This window comes from Bos mutus, chromosome 4 (genome assembly GCF_027580195.1).
Source record: "Bos mutus isolate GX-2022 chromosome 4, NWIPB_WYAK_1.1, whole genome shotgun sequence".
In the NCBI taxonomy this organism is placed as follows: Eukaryota; Metazoa; Chordata; class Mammalia; order Artiodactyla; family Bovidae; genus Bos; species Bos mutus.
In genome coordinates this window covers 32,636,190-32,659,814 of record NC_091620.1, presented here as the reverse complement: position 1 = coordinate 32,659,814, position 23,625 = coordinate 32,636,190, and the positions used below count along the sequence as shown (strand labels likewise).

At 38.9% G+C, this 23,625-nt stretch overlaps 1 protein-coding gene across 2 annotated transcripts in view; it reads left to right on the top strand.

Moving 5' to 3' along the window:
* The window catches only part of PTPRZ1 (protein tyrosine phosphatase receptor type Z1), a 208,595-nt gene that overhangs the window by 173,128 nt on the left and 11,842 nt on the right, over positions 1–23,625 (top strand). For both annotated transcript variants that reach the window (XM_070368777.1, XM_070368778.1), the window contains 10 exons: positions 959–1,050; positions 3,728–3,813; positions 10,017–10,037; positions 10,205–10,301; positions 14,199–14,281; positions 15,841–15,975; positions 16,795–16,929; positions 18,270–18,433; positions 19,994–20,129; positions 21,954–22,100. In XM_070368777.1, coding sequence (XP_070224878.1) covers positions 959–1,050; positions 3,728–3,813; positions 10,017–10,037; positions 10,205–10,301; positions 14,199–14,281; positions 15,841–15,975; positions 16,795–16,929; positions 18,270–18,433; positions 19,994–20,129; positions 21,954–22,100 — 1,096 coding nt within the window. The remainder of the gene's footprint in view (positions 1–958; positions 1,051–3,727; positions 3,814–10,016; positions 10,038–10,204; positions 10,302–14,198; positions 14,282–15,840; positions 15,976–16,794; positions 16,930–18,269; positions 18,434–19,993; positions 20,130–21,953; positions 22,101–23,625) is intronic.

The window sequence follows — 23,625 nt, the reverse complement described above, 5'->3', positions numbered from 1 at the left end:
TTAAAGTTCATTAGGATAAGTATCTTGTTGCTTGGATTTTTCAAATGAAAAACGAGATTGGCACTTTCACTCAAACAGATCTTTCCATTTAAACTTAACCACTTATGAGTAATGCTTCAAATAAATTAAATGACCCACATCAAAGAGTGTCATTAGCAGTTTTAATTATCTACATTTTTTAATTAATGATAGTTTGCATTAGTTTACAGCAGCAGTTGGTTCTTTGCTCTTCTCAATAGTTTGCATGAGCTCTTACCAGATGTTACTCTTATTATCTAAATGAAAATAGATTCAGGTGACCTTGTAGGTCATAGTTGTGGTTGATTCCAAATATATTCATTCTCAAAACCCTCATCAAGGCTAGCATCTGTTGGAGAGAAAATCACCCGTTTTTGGTTACACGCTCATTATTTCTTCACTTCGTTTTGTCCTTACGACAGTGTCACACTTGTAATATAAAGCTGTATTTTTTCATCAAAATGTTACCATAGTGGAAATTCACTTCTACCTGGTCATTCCTTGCTAACTTTTGCTAGCAGCTGAATAGCCTCAGAACGGCATGATCCTTTAAATATTGAGTGAAAAATAGCTTTGGATAGGCTATCTTTTCCACTCTGATCCTGTCCAAAGTGGCAGGACACCCTGGTATACAGCAACAGTAGAAGAGCAGCTAGGGTATTGAGCTATCCTACTCCTTGGCACCAACTGCAAGTTCAAGTGTTACCTTTGCTTATAGCATGTCTGATACCTGCTCGCTCTTCGCATCTGGAACAGGTAAAACTGAGATAAATTTGGAGGCTGTAAAATTCTTTAATAACTGTGTTTTGTAAAAGTAGGTGATAGATTTCCACTTATGTTTTTTAATTCTGAAGATTTCTGTCATAATTTTTAAGCATCTCAGAAGTTGTCTTCTTGTCCATTCCAGCTAGTAGTATAAATTGCCTTCTTTTCTTTCCAGGAAATGTTTCCAGACTGCACATTTTTATTTAGAGGACAGTACTTCCCCTCGAGTAATATCCACACCTCCAACACCTATCTTTCCAATTTCAGGTAATAGCTTAAAGTGTGACCCAGAGTAGCTGGTAGATGTTAAATGAAAAGCATGATGTTGGAAGGTTTGTCCTTATTGAAGTACTTTGCAAATGCTATAATGTAGATTAGTAAATGTCTATGTTGCCTAAAATATTATGTATCAGGCATTCAGGTTTTTAACTTGTTAATTTTGAATATTCTTAACCATACAGGTGATGTGACAAAATAATTTATAGTTGTTCAGATGTTGTATGTTAAAGAACATAAATATTTATAGCAATAATATATTAGTAAGGAATAATGCTGACTTTCAGTTATTTCAATTACTTTAGTGGATATCTAAACACCAAAAGTCAGACTAAATCAATGCAGTAAGGACGGACAGGACAAAACCCACAAAAATAAGAATAAACTTTAATTTCTTTCTGATTATCTGAGTGAATGTGGGAAAAGTTTTCTTAACTACATTAGGGGAAAATAAAGAAACTATATAACAGTGAAGGTAGAAGAGAAACATGAGCACAAAGAAAGTGTGGTTGCCTGAAATATGTGAAGTAAAAGTGTCAGACCGTTGAATACCTGGGAAGCATCAACTGCTTTATCAGAACTTACCTAGTTAACAATATTCAAGAATTAGCAGGAGTCACTTTAAGACTCTCACTGACTCTGGAAATCACATTGTCACTAAGGTCGCAGACACTTGTTGAATTAGCATTTTATAACATTTCAGGATGAAAAGTGGTAACAACAAAAAGTTGTCTAGACATGTGGGAATTAAGGAAGAACAGGAGGACAGAGGATGATACAAGGACAAGGAGACCAGGGAAAGCAAAAGCAAACATTCCTCTCCGTGTCTTTGTACAGAAGTCTCTTTTTAAATTGTCTGAGACGCCGTATGTTACTGCTTGAGGTGCACATTCTACAGGATGTTATCTTCTGAAGTCTCATGCGATTTAAAAAACAGAAAAATAAAACAGAAGCATTTTCATTGTAATTTTCAACAGACGTAGGAGTTAGACCTGTCTTGCTCTTTCACCTCTTTTATCGACTTTGTGTCTTTAACCACCAGTGTTTTATTGGCTTTTCCAGTTTATATTAAAATTCTGTCCGTCCTTTTAGTACAGCACCATTTCTTATTAACATGCTTAGAATTTTTGAGACTGATTGCTCTCAGTTATCTGTTGGGTTTAGTTCCCTTCACTGTCAAACATACCTCTCCTACATACCCTGTCAGCATGGGTAAGCAAATTAACTCTAACATTATCTAAAGTCCAACACAGTTTATTATTAACAATAAATAAAATAATCCAAAATTGGGTTGTCCAGGAAATCCAGAACCCCCTGTCCTATTTCTCAGAAGAATGGTGATCAAGGGCATCTCCTCCTTTTGTCTGCTCAGCTCTCAAAGATGCACTCTTGAGCACCCCCAACATATGCATACGTTCATGTGAAATCAGAAAATAAAAAGATAAGCTAGTCTCACCTACTTGCAGACCAATTCGTAAAAGAAATTACTGGAAGACATGATAGCAAGTGAGAAGTAATCAATTTACTCATGGAAAAAGGTTAGCTCTGCTGAGGAATATCCATGGGTTTGACAGAGCTTAGGACTAATGATTTAGATGTGACAAGTTATTTCTGTTTTCTTATCTAATTATAAAAGCTACTTCTAGGCAAGGTGCTTCTGTAGGTGTGAAGGTGGAATTACACCTTTGTCTAGTGTTTCTTAAGCTTAACTTGCTAATTCAATTTTAGTATTCAGGTACACTTATCTGAAAGAGAACAGATGGATTCTAATTTTTTTTTTAAGTCAACAAATTCTTGGTAACTGAAGCTTAAAAATATTAAATGGCCTAGATGCTGAACATCTGTTGATGTAAGTAACTGTTTCTAGTGAAATGTGTTTGATGTTTCCTTGTCAGAGATATCACTTGTGAAGTTGCACACTGTGAACTAGTAATATGTTTAATCTAAGAAAGCCTTTCCAGGGGGGAAAAAAGAGAAAAAACAGAAACAGGTAAAAAAATTGGCCCCTTCACAATTAATTAACAGATCCAGTGACTTTGTTTACATAGCATTTTTTTCAAGTTAGAATTCTTGAAATTTTACAGATTAAAAGTCCCAAAGGTTCTTGACAGTATACTTAATGAATAGTCTGCATATAAATGTTTTCTATTATTTATAGAGAAAAAGAAAAAATATTTTCAAATGTAAACATCTGACAATTTAATGGAGAGACTCTAAATCGTACAATTGTATAAAACTGAAATTGCACTATATATTATGTTAAATCCATAGTAAAATTGAAAATAGATTATTTCTGCATTTTTCCCCCTAGAATTGACAGGCAACTCCCACTCATGTTAAAGAAAATTATCCATAAAGCGATGCAGTCCATTGGGTGTTTTTTATAACGTAACATTGAAAATTAATTATTTTCTCTTTAGTGTATGAAAGGAAAAGATTGCTGATCAAATCAGAATTCTAAAATGCAGGTTATGATTAATAGTAAATGTAGGGAAAACTGATAATTGTTGTTTATTGTTTCTCTGAACATAGATTCAGTTGAGATTATAGGAATAATTGAATTTTGAAGTTGTTTTAGAAGGAAGCTCTTTATAAATCCCCACAAATGAGAGGCACATTTATTTCTGTTGAGTTATCCTTTCCAACTTAATTTTTTTTATTCACTTAGATGATGTTGGAGCAATTCCAATAAAGCACTTTCCAAAGCATGTTGCAGACTTACATGCAAGTAGTGGGTTTACTGAAGAATTTGAGGTATGATTTTAATATGTCTCTTTTAAACAGTATGGAAAATAGTAATTTTTTGAAATTCACCAATAGGCTGTTTCTTGAATTGAAACCATTTCCATTCTAGTGAAATTATTATTTCCATAATCAGTTATGTGTTTAGGATATGTGTGATAGTTATATAATTTAGCAAATTGGTTTTCCATTTTAAAATTCAGTTGTACTAGTTGGAAACACAAAACCATGTTTAATTCCCATAAAATCAGAACTATAGTATTCTTTTTTTAATCTGAATTGGTAACACTGATTCCTTTTAATTTTCTAAACCATATAGATTATAATAAACTAGTAAATTTCATAATTTTGAGCCAAAGTACATACAAACTCCTACCTATAAGGATTACAACAGTGTAAATGCAAAAACGCTTATTATACAAGGCATAATAAATATTACCCAAGGTAAAGTCCCATCTTCTCAAGAAAATACGCATTTCTAAAAAACATTGGAACTTCACAATCACTGAAAATTTTTCTAGTAGTAGTCTGTAAAACACTCTTAGATGGTAGGCACAGGGAAATTTACTGCAAATTTATCAAGGCCCACTGAATTATCAGTTAAGAAGATTTTTCAAAATAGTGTGCCCTCAGCCAACAGTTACCAGTAAAAACCACAGCATAAAGTCACCTTCGTTGAGCACTCCCTACATGTCAGTCATGGTACTAGATACGTCTACAATCAACATTCACCCAATTCTGGAAGTTATTTGTTTTTATATCTAATCATATTGATGAAAGCATCTTCAACAAAAGTTAATTATTAACAACCAGTAAACAGCATGGGCTTCCCAGGTGGTGCCAGTAGTAAAGAACCAGTCTAAGAGACGTGCGAAGATCCTCTGGAGAAGGAAATGGCAACCCACTCCAGTATCCTTACCAGGTGAATCCCATGGATAGAGGAGCCTGGAGGGCTACAATCCATAGCCTTGCAAAGAGTTGGATACAACTGAATGGACTTAGCACCTATGAATGTGTAATCTCCATTTGCCTCACTCTTATGAGGATTTAGGATTGAAGGCATTTGGAGCTCACCTGGATAATATAGTATAATCTCCCTATCTCAAGTATCTTATCTTAGTACATAGCAGGGTGGGGCTTCCCAGGTGGCTCAGTGGTAAAGAATCTGCCTGCCAAGCAGGAGATGCAGGAAGTTCAGTTCAGTCGCTCAGTCCTGTCCAACTCTTTGCAACCCCATGAACCGCAGCATGCCAGGCCTCCCTGTCCATCACCAACTCCCGCAGTTTACTCAAACTCATGTCCATTGACTCAGTGATGCCATCCAACCATCTCGTCCTCTGTCGTCCCCTTCTCCTCCTGCCTTCAGTCTTTCCCAGCATCAGGGTCTTTTCAGATGAGTTACCTCTTCATATCAGGTGGCCAAAATATTGGAGTCTCAGCTTCAACATCAGTCCCTCCACTGAACACCCAGGATTGATCTCCTTTAGGATGGACTGGTTGGATCTCCTTGCAGTCCAAGGGACTCTCAAGAGTTTTCTCCAACACCACAGTTCAAAAGCATCAATTCTTCAGCGCTCAGCTTTCTTTATAGTCCAACTCTCACATCCATACATGACTACTGGAAAAACCATAGCCTTGATTAGACAGACCTTTGTTGACAAAGTAATGTCTCTGCTCTTTAATATGCTGTCTAGGTTGGTCATAACTTAAGCGTCTTTTAATTTCATAGCTGCAGTCACCATCTGCAGTGATTTTGGAGCCCCCAAAAATAAAGTCAGCCACTGTTTCCCCATCTATTTGCCATGAACTGATGAGACCAGATGCCATGATCTTAGTTTTCTGAATGTTGAGCTTTAAGCCACTTTTTCACTGCCCTCTTTCACTTTTAACAAGAGGCTCTTTAGTTCTTCTTCACTTTCTGCCATAACGGTGGTGTCATCTGCATATCTGAGATTATTGATATTTCTCCCAGCAATCTTCATTCCAGCTTGTGATTCATCCAGCCCAGCATTTCTCATGATGTACTCTGCATATAAGTTAAATAAGCAGGGTGACAATATACAGCCTTGACATACTCCTTTTCCTATTTGGAACCAGTCTATTGTTCCATATCCAGTTCTAACTGTTGCTTCTGTCACCTGCATATAGGTTTCTCAAGAGGCAGCTCAGGTGGTCTGGTATTCCCATCTCTTTCAGGATTATCCACAGTTTATTGTGATCCACACAGTCAAAGGCTTTGGCATAGTCAATAAAACAGAAATAGAAGTTTTTCTGGAACTCTCTTGCTTTTTCGATGATCCAGCAGATGTTGGCATTTGATCTCTGGTTCCTCTGCCTTTTCTAAAACCAGCTTAAACATCTGGAAGTTCACAGTTCACATATTGCTGAAGCCTGATTTGGAGAATTTTGAGCATTTCTCTACTAGCATGTGTGGATGCTGCTGCTAAGTTGCATCAGTCATGTCCGACTCTGTGTGCCCCCATAGATGGCAGCTTACCAGGCTCCTCCATCCGTGGGATTCTCCAGGCAAAAGTACTGGAGTGAGTTGCCATTGCCTTCTCCGTACTAGCATGTGAGATGAATGCAATTGTGCGGTAGTTTGAGCATTCTTTGGCATTGCCTTTCTTAGGGATTGGAATGAAAACTCACCTTTTCCAGTCCTGTGACCACTGCTGAGTTTTCCAGATTTGCTGGTGTATTGAGTGCAGCACTTTCACAGCATCATCTTTGAGAATTTGAAATAGCTCAACTGGAATTCCATCACCTCCACTAGCTTTGTTTGTAGTGATGCTTCCTAAGGCCCACGTGACTTCACATTCCAGGATGTCTGCCTCTAGGTGAGTGATCACACAATCGTGATTATCTGGGTCATGAAGATCTTTTTTGTACAGTTCTATATGTTCTTGCCACTTCTTCTTAATATCTTCTGCTTCTGTTAGGTCCATACTATTTCTGTCCTTTATTGAGCCCATCTTTGCATAAAATGTTCCCTTGGTATCTCTAATTTTCTTGAAGAGATCTCTAGTCTTTCCCATTCTATTGTTTTCCTCTATTTCTTTGCACTGATCACTGAAGGCTTTTTTATCTCTCCTTGCTATTCTTTGGAACTCTACATTCAGATGCTTATAGCTTTCCTTTTCTCCTTTGCTTTTCACTTATCTTCTTTTCACAGCTATTTGTAAGGCCCCCTCTGACAGCCATTTTGCCTTTTTGCATTTCTTTTTCTTAGGAATGGTCTTGATCCCTGTCTCCTGAACAATGTCACGAACCTCTGTCCATAGTTCATCAGGCACTCTGTCTGTCAGATCTAGTCCCTTAAATCCATTTCTCACTTCCACTGTATAATCATAAGGGGTTTGATTTAGGTCATACCTGAATGGTCTAGTGGTTTTCCCCACTTTATTCAATTTAAGTCTGAATTTGGCAATAAGGAGTTCATGATCTGAGCTACAGTCAGCTCCCGGTCTTGTTTTTGCTGACTGTATAGAGCTTGTCCATCTTTGGCTGCAAAGAATATAATCAATCCAATTTGAGTGTTGACCATCTGGTGATGTCCATATGTAGAGTCTTCTCTTGTGTTGTTGGAAGAGGGTGTTTGCTATGACCAGTGCATTCTCTTGGCAAAACTCTATTAGCCTTTGCCCTGCTTCATTCCATATTCCAAGGCCAGATTTGCCTGTTACTTCAGGTGTTTCTTGACTTCCTACTTTTTCATTCCAGTCCCCTATAATGAAAAGGACATCTCTTTTGGGTGTTAGTTCTAAAACGTGTTGTAGGTCTTCATAGAACCGTTCAGCTTCTTCAGCATTACTGCTCAGGGCATAGACTTGGATTACCATGATATTGAATGGTTTGCCTTGGAAACAAACAGAGATCATCCTGTTGTTTTTGAGATTGCATCCAAGTACTGCATATTGGACTCTTTTGTTGACTATGATGGCTACTCCATTTCTTCTAAATGATTCTTGCTCACAGTAGTAGATACAATGGTCATCTGAGTTAAATTCATCTATTCCAGTCCATTTTAGTTCACTGATTCCTAGAATGTTGATGTTCACTCTTGCCATCGCCTATTTGATCACTTCCAATATGTCTTGATTCATGGACCTAACATTCCAGGTTCCTGTGCAGTATTGCTCTTTACAGCATCGAACCTTGCTTCCATCACCAGTCACATCCACAACTGTGTATTGTTTTTGCTTTGGCTCCATCCCTTCATTCTTTCTGGAGTTATTTCTCCACTGATCTCCAGTAGCATATTGGGCACCTACCGACCTGGGAAGTTCATCTTTCAGTGTCCTGTCTTTTTGCCTTGAGAACCCCATGAACAGTATGAAAAGGCAAAAAAAAGGAGATGCAGGAAATATAGGTTCTATCTGTTGGTCAGGAAGATAGCCTAGAAAAAGAAATGGCAATCCATTCCAGTATTCTTGGCTGGGAAATCCCATGGACAAAGGAGACTAGCAGGCTGCAGTCCATGGGGTCGCAAGGAATCACAATTGAGCATTCAAGCAAATAGCAGGGCTGGGATTGAAATCTAACACTCTTGTCCTTTCCATTCTAGAAATCAGGGGCTCCCCAGCCCAACCTCAGCCTCTCCAAGTACTCAATCGATGTCCCTGTTTGAAGCCCTTTGAGATCTGACCCTGATCAGAGGCTATACCACAGTACCTAATACACCCCGCAACTTCTTCCCATGAATCAGATCCCCAAGAGCATAGTTATGGAAGGAAAATGACAGAGACTAGAAAGCTTTAAAATACCAAAGGAAAGATAAATGAAATATATGTTGTCACTAAATTAAAAACAGTAAAAGCCAGCTAATTTAATCTTAAAAGAAATCTAAGTCATAGCTGTATTGAATAAGAAAGTACTATGAGGTGACTACTAAATAAAATGGAATAATATGAAGAATTATATTTTTAAAACATCAAATTATTTTTTCCTAACATAACAGAGGTTACTAGGTGGTGCAATATGAATTTACAGAAACTATCAGGCATCGATCAAACAAAATCCTAGTTGCAAAAAGAAGAATATGTTAAGGATGGGTCTAACATTCAAGATGTTAAAATCCATAAGGAAAAATAGACAATTTATTGTAAAAGTTGCTGATAGCATAAATACAAAAGTAGATACACAGTTTTCATAATTATAAAATCATAAATCATTTTAAATAGTATTAGGCAGTTCATGATGATTAAATTAATAAAATAACCTTACACTTTTACTCAAAAAGTGTATTCTTAATTCCATTGCTCCTAACTCATTGATTGAAGAAAGCTTTTTATTAACTTAATAAGTAGCTTAATAATTAATAATTCTGTACCTTTTAAGTGGGTCATATATTAAATTGTTTTTAAATTTAGAATCAGAATGACTTGCTGCACAAGAGGCCTTGGGATGCTTATTTAGTAAAGGGCTGAGCCATTTTGCCAATGAATCAGATTTATATTTAGATTGTATATTTTCTCAAAAATTATAAGGCTTTCATGTTATTATCTTAATGTGTACTAAATAATTGAAAATTCCAAACTAATATATTTAGATAGAAGATATACCTTAGAAGGATTTTAATTCTTTTTAAAAGCTAAATGGCAGGAATAATTTTTCTCAACTCATTGAGGTTTAATTTTAATTAATAAGAAGTCTACTAATTAAGTATGTAGAAAGTTATACTATTTAAATTTTATTTCCAAAGACATAATATATATGATAAAAAACTTTAGGAGATGTCTAATGTGTTGACAACTCTAAATCTGTTACAAACCACCTAATTAAGGATGCTGTTTAGTCTTAAAATTACTCAAAATCAACAACAAAAAAAGTATCACTAATTCAGTTTCAATTAATTCTATCATGATCAAATACAATTGTATTTGAATATTAGCAAATCTGACTCATATGTCAAAATGTGTCATCAAATATGTGGTTTTTCTCATCAACATTTTAAAAATTCATCATGTTATTATACCACTGTCCCCTTTTAAAAGTGCTTTTTTTCCTTTTACATGATTTTAAGGTTCCGAACTGTTAGAAATTTTGATTTGCATGCAACTGTTTGAAACATTCTGTTGTGTTAGTATTTGACAAATGTATTTATTGCATGATCATGGTTTTCCATTGTAAACCTAATATGAACACTTTTTTTTCTCATTTGTCGTGTGCTGTGGAATTTGATTTCTTTACTTTTTTGGCATTCATTCCCTCATTAGACACTGAAAGAGTTTTACCAGGTAAGGCATTATTTCACTGCATTTTCTTATAGCCAAGAAATAGTTGATATAACATGTAAAAATTTTTTTTGATAGATTGTTTTGTTTGTTGTCTTCCTTAGTGTATTTTAAGGCACTTTGTTTGAAAGGATGTGTATTAAAATGTTACCCATGCAATTTCTTTACAGGAGGTGCAGAGCTGTACTGTTGATTTAGGTATCACAGCAGACAGCTCCAATCACCCCGACAATAAGCACAAGAACCGATACATAAATATTGTTGCCTGTAAGTATATCCTTCACTCAACTCTGACCTTATCATTGCAGTGCTTTTAATTCAGTGTCCTGAAGTTCTCTGACAGTGAACCTCAGTGAATCTGTTTCAGGACCTTTGTATCAGGACATGAGACTTGTGTTAGATAATACATATTGTTTAACTACTCCAGCTTAAATGCAATTAATGACATCTGTTTCTTTTGAACAAAATAAACTCATGTTTTAATCCAGTCCTTTCTTCAGACCTCATAGCCTGTAAATTTGTTCTTATGTTTTCTGTCATTGTTTGTATTCGTAGTTCTATTTTCACTTGAGATCCCCTTTATGTGAATTTACTAACCAAAAGGGATTTTCTTTAGACTCTTTTTCCCTAACATTTCTGTTCCTCTCTTGCCATTCTCCCTGGGGGCTGATAAAAGGTTAGTTGGATTCTTTCTTTTTATTTCTTCTCTCCTTTTATTGTCTTTTTCTCCTCCCTGAATAGGTGTCTGGCTCTTTTCTTTAGGGCAAGTATACCTATTTATTTTTCTATGCAATTATCATGTTTCTTCCATCTTCTTACAGCATGTCTTATTTACATCTGTTCCCTTTTATTTTCCTTTACATCCCCCTCATCTCTTGAAATCCATCTTCATTCTTCCCCAAAACTTCAACTTACTTCCTTTCTTACATATTCAGTAAGTCTTCCTAGATTTGTGTGAACATGGTGTTACAGCATGGTTGTTTAAATTCTGGTTCCATCCTAGTTTCTGGAATAGAAACTTTTATGATCACACTGCTAAGTAGTTTGCATAGATGTTGCTTTTTTTCCCTACAAGGTTTACACCAATTTTTCAATTTTGATAGAAGATTCTGCTTCATGTTTGGCCTCCTCAGTGGAAGCAACTGTCTTACTACATGTAAAAGCTCAGCTGTATTCAGTTGCTTCTTAGAGTGAAGTGGTTGTTAGACCATTCCCTCTGCAAGCTAAATAGAAAATGCATGGGTGCATGCTAAGTTGCTTCACTTGTGTTCAATGCTTTGTGACCCTATGGACTTTCATCCACCAGGCTCCTGTGTCCATGGGATTCTCCAGGCAAGAATACTGGAGTGGGTTGCCATACCCTCCTCCAGGGGATCTTCTCAACCCAGGGATAGAACCCATGACTTCTTCATTGCAGGCAGATTCTTTACCACTGAGCCCCAGGGAAGCCCAAATAGAAAATCCCTACCAGTAATTAAGAAGGGGATGGAGATTAACATTTGTTGAACACCTACTATATGCCTGGCACTGTAAATCTGTTATTTCAACTGACTCACTTTGCTATATAGCAGAAACTAACAAAACACTGTAAATCAACTCCAATAAATCATACTCCAATAAAAATTAATTTTAGGAAGCAACCTAGATGTCCATCAGCAGATGAATGGATAAGAAAGCTGTGGTACATATACACAATGGAGTATTACTCAGCCATTAAAAAGAATATATTTGAATCAGTTCTAATGAGGTGGGTGAAACTGGAGCCTATTATACAGAGTGAAGTAAGCCAGAAAGAAAAACACCAATACAGTATACTAACGCATATATATGGAATTTAGAAAGATGGTAACGATAACCCTGTATGCGAGACAGCAAAAGAGACACAGATGTACAGAACAGTCTTTTGGACTCTGTGGGAGAAGGAGAGGGCGGGATGATTTGGGAGAATGGCATTGAAACATGTATAATATCATATATGAAACGAATCACCAGTCCAGGTTCTATGCATTATACAGGATGCTTGGGGCTGGTGCACTGGGATGACCCAGAGGGATGGTATGGGGAGGGAGGTGGGAGGGGGTTCAGGATGGGGAACACGTGTATACCCGTGGCGGATTCATGTCAGTGTATGGCAAAACCAATACAATATTGTAAAGTAATTAACCTCCAATTAAAATAAATAAATTTATATTTAAAAAAAAAAAAATTAATTTAAAAATATTTTAAGTGAATTAAATAAATCTGTTATTTCATTTCATCCCTGAAAGAACCTGGCAAGATAGGTAATAACATTTCTACTTTACAGATGAAGAAAAAAAACAGAAAGTTTACCCAGTAAGACCCTTCAGCACCAAAATACAAAAATAGGTCAGCGTGGCATTGAAGCCATCTTTCCATGGCCACACATCTATTTCTGTGTACATTTCCTACATCTTTGTGAGCTGCCAATATCACCAAAGTATTACTATTCCAGAATATCTCATTTGTTCTGTATTCATTTCTTCATCCTTGAAAAAACTAATCTGCCCAGGGAAACCACCAAGTGTCCTTCTAGTGATGCTTTGCTTTCTTATTAAGCAGTTCCTCCAAACATAGTTTCTCTGTAGAACTGAAGTTATTCCAGAACTCCTCATTTCAACACATTTAATTATGACCATGCACTATATATAACTATGAGAAATGCTGGGCTGGAGGAAGCACAAGCTGAAATCAAGATTGCCGGGAGAAATATCAATAACCTCAGATATGCAGATGACACCACCCTTATGGCAGAAAGTGAAGAAGAACTAAGAGCCTCTTGATGAAAGTGAAAGAGGGGAGTGAAAAAGTTGACATAAAGCTCAACATTCAGAAAACGAAGATCATGGCATCTGGTCCCATCACTTCATGGGAAATAGATGGGGAAACAGTGGCTGACTTTATTTTCGGGGGCTCCAAAATCACTGCAGATGGTGATTGTAGCCATGAAATTAAAAGACACTTACTCCTTGGAAGGAAAGTTATGACCAACCTAGATAGCATATTCAAAAGCAGAGACATTTCTTTGCCAACAAAGGTCCGTCTAGTCAAGGCTATTGTTTTTCCAGTGGTCGTGTATGGATGTGAGAGTTGGACTGTGAAGAAAGCTGAGCACTGAAGAATTGATGTTTTTGAACTGTGGTGTTGGAGAAGACTCTTGAGAGTCCCTTGGAGTGCAAGGAGATCCAATCAGTCCATCCTAAAGGAGTTCAGTCCTGGGTGTTCATTGGAAGGACTGATGTTGAAGCTGAAACTCCAGTACTTTGGTCACCTGATGCAAAGAGCTGACTCATTGGAAAAGACCCTGATGCTGGGAAAGATTGAGGTCAGGAGGAGAAGGGGACGACAGAGGATGAGATGGTTGGATGGCATCACGGACTCAATGGACATGAGTTTGAGTAATCTCCGGGAGTTGGTGGTAGACAGAGAGGCCTGGCGTGGTGCAGTGCATGGGGTGGCAAAGAGTCAGACACGACTGAGTGACTGAACTATGTACAAGTTACCATGGTCTTCATGCCGTCTTCACTGACAGTGCAGGATCCATGCCCGTCATTCTTGGCCAGTTGTTCTCCTGCCTCCCTTTGCAGTAGTTCCTCTTTGAGGTCTTCCCTTGAAAGAGCTGCCTGCTGTAACTAATCACAGAAACTCCCTGGAGCCCTCCTGCTTCCTTCTCTACTTTCTTTTACTCTGTCAGCCTCCTTTTCAAAGCATGCATGCTACCATCCTTCCTTAGCTTGTTCTCTCCCCTTCACTGGCTCTGCAGTGTTCACAGCCCCAGTATCTACCTTTAGAAGCCCATCTAAAATGCCAACTTTAGGAGTCAACCTCTATGAAAAGGTTTATTTTCATCCCAAACCAGTGTTCCCCTAGGACTCTGCACTTCTCTCTTGACACCCAAACATTCTTCTTTGTGTATATGTCCATTCCCACCTTCTGTATTGGAAACCTTCCTGAAAGAAATGGTTTTTGTTGTCATCTATATTTATCTATATTTTTGTCATCTTTGTATCTTCCAGAAGCCAACTAAAGTAAATGATATTTGCACTGGTTTTAATTGTATTTGATAAATGATCATGTAAATGTAAATGACCTTTATGCTGAAAAGCAGTTCATGATGTAATGAAATATTTTCTTTTTCTATTACAGATGATCATAGTAGAGTTAAACTCGCACAGCTTGCTGAGAAGGATGGCAAACTGACTGATTACATCAATGCCAATTATGTTGATGTAAGCATATTTAAAATAAAATTTATGAAAATCATATTAGATTGTGAATATATTATACCAGAGTATTGTACACATAATAGTGCTTAACATATATTATGTGAAAGATAAAAAATACAAATCAGGAGTAAGAGATCCCATGGCTAAAGGTTTTCAGATTGAATGGCACTCAAGCTCTGGTTTATTTCCTAGGTGAGAGAGGGAATTTGGGCTGAGAATGTACATGCAAGGTAGGATGTATGTATTCTGATAAGTTTGTAACTCCTTAAATTAAAAGGTGTAGGATCAATGCTTGTTTGGCATTTCCATCCCATAGTTCCTAGTGAAAAATTATGTAGATAGCAGATAATCAATAAGTTTTGACTGCAAAGTTCCCACAGAAGAATTGGCTAAAAGGCAAACATGTGATTACTATACCAGTAACCAGCCTTTATAACCTTGGGCGTGTATCAGGATACCCAGCTTTGTGAAACTTACTGGCGATCTCCAGGGGCTGTAGACCACTGACTCACTTCCTGCTGTTTCCCGGTGGTCAGTTGAATGCCAATGGAACTCGGTTATTTTCCTGACACTGACCTTACAGTCTAGCTGCCTTCAGGTTAATTCAAAGAAAGAAATAGTTAATTCAAAGAAAGAGCAGTTAATTCAAAGAAAGAAAGTGAAAGTGAAGTTGCTCAGTCCGTTCCGACTCTTTGTGACCCCATGAGCTATAGCCTATGAGGCCCCTCCATCCATGGAATTTTCCAGACAAGAGTACTGGAGTGGGTTGCCGTTTCCTTTTCAAGGGAATCTTTCCTACCCAGGGATCAAACCTGGGTCTTCTGAGTTGCAAGCAGACCCTTTTACCATCTGACCCCCCAGGGAAGCTCCCTAATTCAAAGAAGTGAGCACCAAATATAAGTATCCAGTGGGTTTGTTTTAGGCAGTCACTTCAGGCTTCCATGTCTGTGAGTGTGTACGTCAGACTGAATATGGGCTTTGGAGTTGGAACTGGCTCTGAATTGCAACTCTGCCATTGGCTAACTGAAAGCTTGGAAAGCCACTTAACTCTTTTGAGCTTCAGCTTGCTTATCCCCAAATTAAGAATGATTCTTCCATTTTGCATGTAAATTATGGGTTAGGGTTAATGTTTGTAAACTTGGCCAACAGCAGGTAATAAGTGAAGATAGCTGTGAATGATTAGCATTGCTCAGGTCTACCATAAGGAGAAAACACCAAAGGTTTCCTGATTACAGACAACTGAGCCCTAATGCCTCAAACACATTTCAAAGCTGCACAATTAAGGACCAGGTATTAAGCACAGTTAACAGACTTGGATTAAATGCACTAAGACTGGAGGTGCAGAGAACAATGGTTGTGTCAATGCAAAGACTATATATATATATATATATCATAGTTAAAGAAGAATTGTTGTCTTTGCTGTGCTAGTACATTTTTTCTGGCTTTAAAGTATTTTTTAATGGTTTTCTTTGATAGCAAAACTGTGCTGATCTTAGAAACTGAACAGGTAAAAATGGCATACAAATGTGTTAGTGAGAAATATTTGTCATTTGTCTCTTCAGGGCTACAACAGACCAAAAGCTTACATTGCTGCCCAAGGCCCACTGAAATCCACGGCCGAAGATTTCTGGAGAATGATATGGGAGCATAATGTGGAAGTTATTGTCATGATAACGAACCTTGTGGAGAAAGGAAGGGTATGTAGGTTATCTCTTATTCCCTCTCCAAGAGAGCGATTGGAAGTGCTTTAAGTTGCTTGTGATAGAGTCAGCGTTAGGAAGCAGCAAAAGTTAGGAAAGCTCATCAGGATTTCTTTCTAGTAGATAAAACAGCTAAAGAGAAATGGTAGCATTGAAACATATACATTACCATATGTAAAATTGACAGCCAGTGGGAATTTGCTATATGATGCAGGGAGGTCAACCGGGTGGTCTGTGATTACCTAGGAGGGTGGGATGGGGTGGGAGGTGGGAGGGAGGTTCAAAAGGGAGGGGACATGTGTATGCCTATGGCTGATTCACATTGATGCATGGCAGAAACCAACAAAAATATTTTAAAACAGTTATCCTCCAATGAAGAATAAATACATTTAAAATAAATAAATAAAAGGGAAACAGAGGTCAAAATCTTCATTATATATTAAGCTATGGGTTATATAAATGCATTCTTCATTCCATGAGAAAAAGCAAATAAGGTTCATTGAAAAGCTATGCAGAGTGAAGTAGATTTTAATTCACAGGAGCCGGATTCTAGTCCTGGCTTCACAGTGACTCAGGACATCTGGCCTCACTTTTCTCATCCTAAAGAAGGAGGAGTTTGGATCCATCATCTCAGGTCTTTCAGCCCCATAGCTCTCTCCTTTCTCTTCTCTACAACTAACTCACAGTCACTGAGAAAGGAAAGAAATTGTTTAGAAGAATAAGGGTGTCATGGTATCAGATCTTTACTGATTTCAGGGGTAACTTAGACTAAGCATTTGAAATATGAAAATAGCATTTTTCCTTTCTCTTTCACAGAGAAAGTGTGACCAGTACTGGCCTGTGGATGGGAGTGAAGAGTATGGGAACTTTCTGGTCACTCAAAAGAGTATTCAAGTGCTTGCTTATTACACTGTGAGGAATTTTACTCTAAGAAACACAAAGATCAAAAAGGTGAGTCCACACATGATGGATACCATCAATTGAATTACACATCTTGGTCCATCATACCATCTTGTTTAAAGGGAACAAGTGGTATAACCAAAATAGAGTAAAAATACACGTAACTAAAGGCACTGAGAGTTCTTAATTGGGACTTCCCTGGTGGTCCAGTGGTTAAGAATCCATCTTCTAATACAACAGATGTGGGTAGGAACCCTGGCCAGGGAACTGAGATCCTACATGTCGTGGGGCAACTAAGCTCACATACTCAGCTACTGAGCCCATGAGCCTGGGGTGCATGCTCCTCAAGAGAAGCCACCGCAATGAGAAGCCCGTGCACCACCAAGAAGACCCAGCACAGTCAAAAAAGAAAAGAAAACTGTTCTTATCACAGCTACAGCTCCATCCCAAAGATGTCTTCCAAACCTCTTAATCCCAGATGTGGCTTTGGCACCACATTCTTTGTAGTGCCAATAGTTTCAGTGAAACATGAACAACAGTTCTTGTGCCATTTGATAACTGCACATCCAACTAAAATAGTGGAAACTGAGAAGGAGGAGGAAAAGAAAAAGAGCAAGTTATAAGTCAGGGTTCCTTAGAAAAACATATGTATGTTTATATAAATATATATGTATTTAGACAGAGAGGTTTGTTTTTTTTTTTAAGAATTTATTCCAGGCTAGAAATTCAGGCAAGATTTCTACATTGCAGTCTTGAGAATACCTTCTTTTTCAGGAAACCTCAGTCTTTGCTCTCGAGTTCTTTAACTGATACTTCCGAGCCTCACCCACTTTACTGGAACTCTTACTGGTTCAGATGTCAATCATATCTTAAAAAAATACCTGATGGTAACATTTGGTGTGACTGGTTTGACCAAGCTAGTGACCACCATTGCCTAACCAAGTTGATATGAGAAATTAACCATCACAAATGACGATGTACTTTTTTGAGCTTTGTTATGAACCACCAGCCAGAGAAGGCAATGGCAATCCACTCCAGTACTCTTGCCTGGAGAATCCCATGGACGGAGGAGCCTGGTAGGCTACAGTCCATGGGGTTGCTAAGAGTCAGACACGACTGAGCGACTTCACTTTCACTTTTCACTTTCATGCATTGGAGAAGGAAATGGCAACCCACTCCAGTATTCTTGCCTGGAGAATTCCAGGGACAGAGGAGCCTGTTGGGCTGCCGTCTATGGGGTCGCACAGAGTCGTGACTAAGACGCGACTTAGCAGCAGCAGCAGCAGCAGCATGAACCACCAGCATCAAGCTCTGAATCCTAAGTTGATGTTTAAGGACCCCATTTGTGTATGTTCCTGTAACTAGCTGATTAGCTGTCTGGTCTCTTTTAGGGTTCCCAGAAAGGAAGACCCAGTGGGCGCGTGGTTACCCAGTACCACTACACTCAGTGGCCTGACATGGGAGTGCCTGAGTACTCGCTGCCAGTGCTAACCTTTGTGAGAAAGGCCTCGCATGCCAAGCGCCACGCAGTAGGGCCTGTTGTTGTCCACTGCAGGTGAGTTTCAGCGCCGGATTGTAAACGCATAGAATTGCTTATGCTAATAAAAAGGGAATCAGTGGAACAAAGGTTTTGCCAAAATGGAAATGATTTCACAAAGGGAGGGGCATGAAATATTGGTCCCTAGGAAGTGAGTATGCCAGACTCAGAATTGGATTCCTGAATATTTCAAAGCACCAGTTATTTCTATGATGTATATTATTCTATTTGATTGTTTAATTGGATTTCAACTTATGAAAGGTGTGAAGCAGACAGAACAATGTCTTGTAATTAAACAAACATTTATTACAATATAGTGTGAGATAAAAATCCTTGAGATGCAACCCATGTTCCTGGGAGTTAATAGTCTATTGTAGACTTCATAAGCCAGGTTTATATTAGAAAAATCAAAGCCCACAAAATGTGAGGAATTCAGCAAAATACTTTTAATTTGTTTTTAAACAGTTTGGGGTCAAAACTCATATTCCTGAGTTCTTTCTAATACTCTGAATACCCTGAGCCTATTGAAAGCCCAGGTACTTCCAAGACAGGATGGATTAATAGAAATAATGATATTTCAAAGAAAGAGAAAAATGGATTAGAGGATTTAATTTAATATCTTTCAATTAAAACAAAAATAGCAGTTAATGTTTACTGAGTGCTAACCACAAAAATCTAATTCGTTTCTACATGGAGCACTTTTGTCAAAGCAGCATCTGTATTTTTACAGAAACAAGTGTTTTCCTTTGATATGCAGTGTATCTCACACATTCTGATTACCTGTTTCCGGAGTTAGGCTCAGACAAAGTTTGAGAGATCTATCTTCAGGTTTTTTATCTGAGCCTGGAAGTTGAGGGAAACAGGAAGATGCAAGAAAAATAGCTCTGAAGGTCAGAGATTGTTTCCTGGTGAATGGAGGAGGCCCAGAGCATTTTGAGAGCAGCTGCTAATTCTTCACTCTAGTACTTCCTACTCGTCAGAGCGTTTGAAAGGAATCTGTGTCTCTGAATTCTGTCCCTCTGCTAGAGGCTTTGAAGAAGTCGGTAGATAATGGCCCTTTAGAAATGACTGAAGTTATGCTTTATTCCTCACCATCTCAGGGAAATGATATTTTCAGCTGAAAGCCTTCACAAACGCTTTCTTCCCATTAATGCAGAAACCTTTACAAACCTGTTTACCTGACAGTACCGACCTGGAGACCTTGTCTTTTCAGAGTTTGGAGAAGCTGATGTTTTCTTTTTTCTCAAATTAAATGTCTGTTTGCTAGGCTCTGATACATAATATTTTCATTGTATCATATAAGCTGAATAATAACTGTAATTATTGAACATAAAAAGTCTCCAACAGAAATGATCAGATTGCTTTGGAGTTTGACCTGTCGGCAAAAAAGAAAAGAGAAAAACTTTGTTATTTGAAGCATTCTGCTTAACTCTTAAGCTGCTTACTTTGGGGACTGCTAAATTACCTACTAAGTGGCTTGGAAAAGGAAATTAATTTACAAGACAGCCAGTTGTGACCGATCGGCAAATGTACTTTATCCTTGACGTTGAACCAGCTCTTTCTTTGTGTGCTCCTCAGCGCTGGAGTTGGAAGAACGGGCACATACATTGTGCTAGACAGCATGCTGCAGCAGATTCAACATGAAGGAACCGTCAACGTATTTGGCTTTTTAAAACACATTCGTTCACAAAGAAATTACTTGGTGCAAACTGAGGTATGATAAGGAGGATAATTTAATTTATAATTTATCTAAGGATTGGAAATGTCCCTAAATGCTGGATAGGCCAGAGTTTGTATTACCAGATTCGTTAGTCCCATGGGGCACCCCTTGATAAAGTGCTATGAACTGGGTGGCTTAAAACAGCAGAAATGTATCATCTCCTAGTTCTGGAGGATAGAAGTCCAAAATCAAGGTGTGGGCAGCAGGGCCATGCTCCCTCCACGTCCTCTAGGGAAGGATCCTTCCATGTCTCTTCAAGTTTCTGATAGTCTCATATTTCCCTGGATTTAGCAGCGTAACTCCAATCTCTGCCTGTATCTTCACACGGCTGTCTTCCCCCTGTGTCTGTGTCCAAATTTCCCCTTTCTTATAAGGATGTCAGCCTACCTCATTTAACTAATGACATCTGCATCATCCTGTTTACAAATAAGGTCACATTCTGAGGTACTAGGAGTTTAGGGTTTCAGTATATCTTTTTCCTGTGTGTAGTGAGCAAATAGATTCATTCTCCTATTTAAATAATATGAATTATGCTCAAATTAGGGCTTTAATGCAGGAGACATAAGAGAGTCAGGTCTGATCCCTGGGTTGGGAAGATCCCCTGGAGGAGGAAATAGCAACTCACTCTGGTATTCTTGCCTGGAGAATCCCATGGACGGAGGAGCCAGGTGGGGTATAGTCTGGAGGGTTGCAAAGAGTCAGATACAACTGAAGCAACTTAGCACATGCATGCTCAAATTAAATTCTTTTTTAAGCCCATTTCATTTGCCCATATGTGACACAGGACAAAGTCTCCATGCTTGTATTTTATTTCCACTATTTCTAAATAAAAATGGATTTAAATTGAAAACTATGGATGGCAGCTTGAAAACAATAAGAAACCTATGACTGAATGGCTTTGAAACCAATCAAACTTCAATCCATCAAGGAGATGACATTCTAGTTAGATAAGACCAGGGAAGAGTCCCATCCATGAAATAGAAGATAACTTAAAAATGTATAATGATTCTGCCGAATTACATTTGACTGGCTAAAAGGAGAACGGGAATGGACAGAAGGGAAAGACCCATCAGAAATAGAGGTCAGTGCAAAATGTGGAAGAGGGTCTCAGTTATGAAGGATGGCCAGAGAAGACATTGCTTTGCCTCCCAAAATCTTGCAGTGGTCTCCTTCTCTAAATGTCAATGCACGTGAAATAAAGAGATGAGAGTGGAAACAGTTGTGTTCTTTCTGTATTACTCCTTTTCCTCCATCTGACTTCCTGCCAGGACTAGTAAGCAACCTCTGTGAGTTCTCCCTTCCATTTTGTAAAACTCTTTTGTCTGTCAATGAAAGATACTACTTCCAAAAAAAAATTTAATTTGCTTTTTATGCACTGGGTTTTAATTGTGGCACGGGGTATCTCAGTTACGGCCCTCAAACTCTTAGCTGCCACACGTGGGATCTAGTTCCCTGATCAAGGATTGAACCCAGGCCCTCTGCATTGGGAGTGCAGACCCCAGTGTGTCTGGGACACCAGGGAAGTTCCAGGAAAATGCTAGTTTTGTGCTGAGACACTGGTGGCTCAGATGATAAAGAATCTGCCTGCAGTACAGGAGATTGGGCTCGATCCCTGGGTCAGGAAGATCTCCTGGAGAAGGGAATGGTTACCCACTCCAGCATTCTTGCTTGGAGAATCCCATGGACAGCAAAGGCTGGTAGTCTACAGTCCATGGGGTTGCGAAGAGTCACACACAACTGAATGACTAACACTTCCAAGAACTTTTCACGTGTAGGGAGAGCCTATAGTGATGTTCCTGTTTGTCATTGTTTTGCCAGGAACAGTATGTCTTCATTCATGACGCGCTGGTCGAGGCCATACTCAGTAAAGAAACTGAGGTCCCAGACAGCCACATCCATGCCTATGTTAACGGGCTCCTCATTCCTGGACCAACTGGCAAAACAAAGCTAGAGAAACAATTCAAGGTGAGTTCTCTTCAGAGTCCCTCTCTCGGGTGTCACCATGGGTTGGCATGTTCCCGCATCTCCTCATTTGAGTGGACAAGGCGGTGTGGACAGGCTCGGTACTCTGTTGGTCCAGTGGCTACACTGTGTTCTTTACAACCGGCCACAAAGCCACTTGGTGAATTTCAGTGAGAACCTTAGAGTCGCAAGAGGTTAAGTTCCCAGAAACCCTAGAAATGCAGGCGTGGTCCAGGAAACAGGGCGCAGAGCAGAGCAGGAGGAACAGGCAGAACTTCTAACACAGACAGTCTAAGTGCTCTTCTCACTTTAAGAAAACCAGACCACTTAACCACGAGTGCTGCGGCTCCGGCTGTCTGTGCTGCTCCCTGGAAGAACCTGTCTCACTTGAAGCCTTGGACTAGAATAGGCCACCCCTTAAGAATAGCTTCTTCAACCCCAGTTTCTGCCTCCCACCCTGTCACAAGGCAGTCAGCTACACAAGGGGAGCATGCTTTGTTCAACATTCTACCTCCCACAACTTAACTTAGCTGTCTGACTTCCAGAAACCAGTGAGCGAAGAATTCAGAAAGCAGTTGTTATCAGACCTGCTGGTGGAGATAGGGAGATCAGAAGAATTGTGGCTTTCCAAAGGAACGAAGGCTATGTTGTTTTGTTGTCTATTATTCCTGTTGTTGTTGTTCAGTCACTCAGTCATGTCCGACTCTTTGCGACCCCATGGACTGCAGCATGCCAGGCTTCCCTATCCTTTACTGTCTCCCAAAGTTTGCTCAAACTCATGTCCATTGAGTCGGTGATGCCATCAACTATCTCACTCTCTGTCATCCCCTTCTCCTCTTGCCTTCAATCTTTCCCAGCATCAGGGTCTTTTCAAATGAGTCAGCTCTTCACTTCAGGTGGCCAAAGGATTGGAGTTTCAGCTTCAGCATCAGTCCTTCCAATGAATATTCAGGGTTGATTTCCTTTAGGGTTGACTGTTTTGATCTCCTTGCTGCCCAAGGGACTCTCAAAAGTCTCCTCTACCACCACAGTTCGAAAGCATCACTTCTTTGGCGCTCAGTCTTCCTTATGGTCCAACTCTCACATTCATACATGACTTTTGGAAAAACCATAGCTTTGACTAATCAAATCATTGTCTGCAAAGTGGTGCCTCTGCCTTTTAATATACTGTCTAGATTTGTCATAGCTTTTCTTCCAAGGAGTAAGCATCTTTTAATTTCATACCTGCAGTGATATTGGAGCCCAAGAAAATAAAGTCTGTTACTGTTTCCATTGTTTCCCCATCTATTTTCCATGAAGTGATGGGACCAGCGCCATGATCTTAGTTTTTATTCCTATACCAACCTCTTACTTCCCTGGGTTGCTAGAGAAGCAGGGCCAGTTTCTGAAGGAGTATCTTGGAAGAATTCAGGAAGCCCTGGAAAAACCCAGGAGAGTTAACAAACCTTGAGATTGAAGTTCTTTCTCTTTCTTTTCTCCAGCTTGCAACATAGAAGATATAGTCATTACGAATTCCCTGACTTTCTGC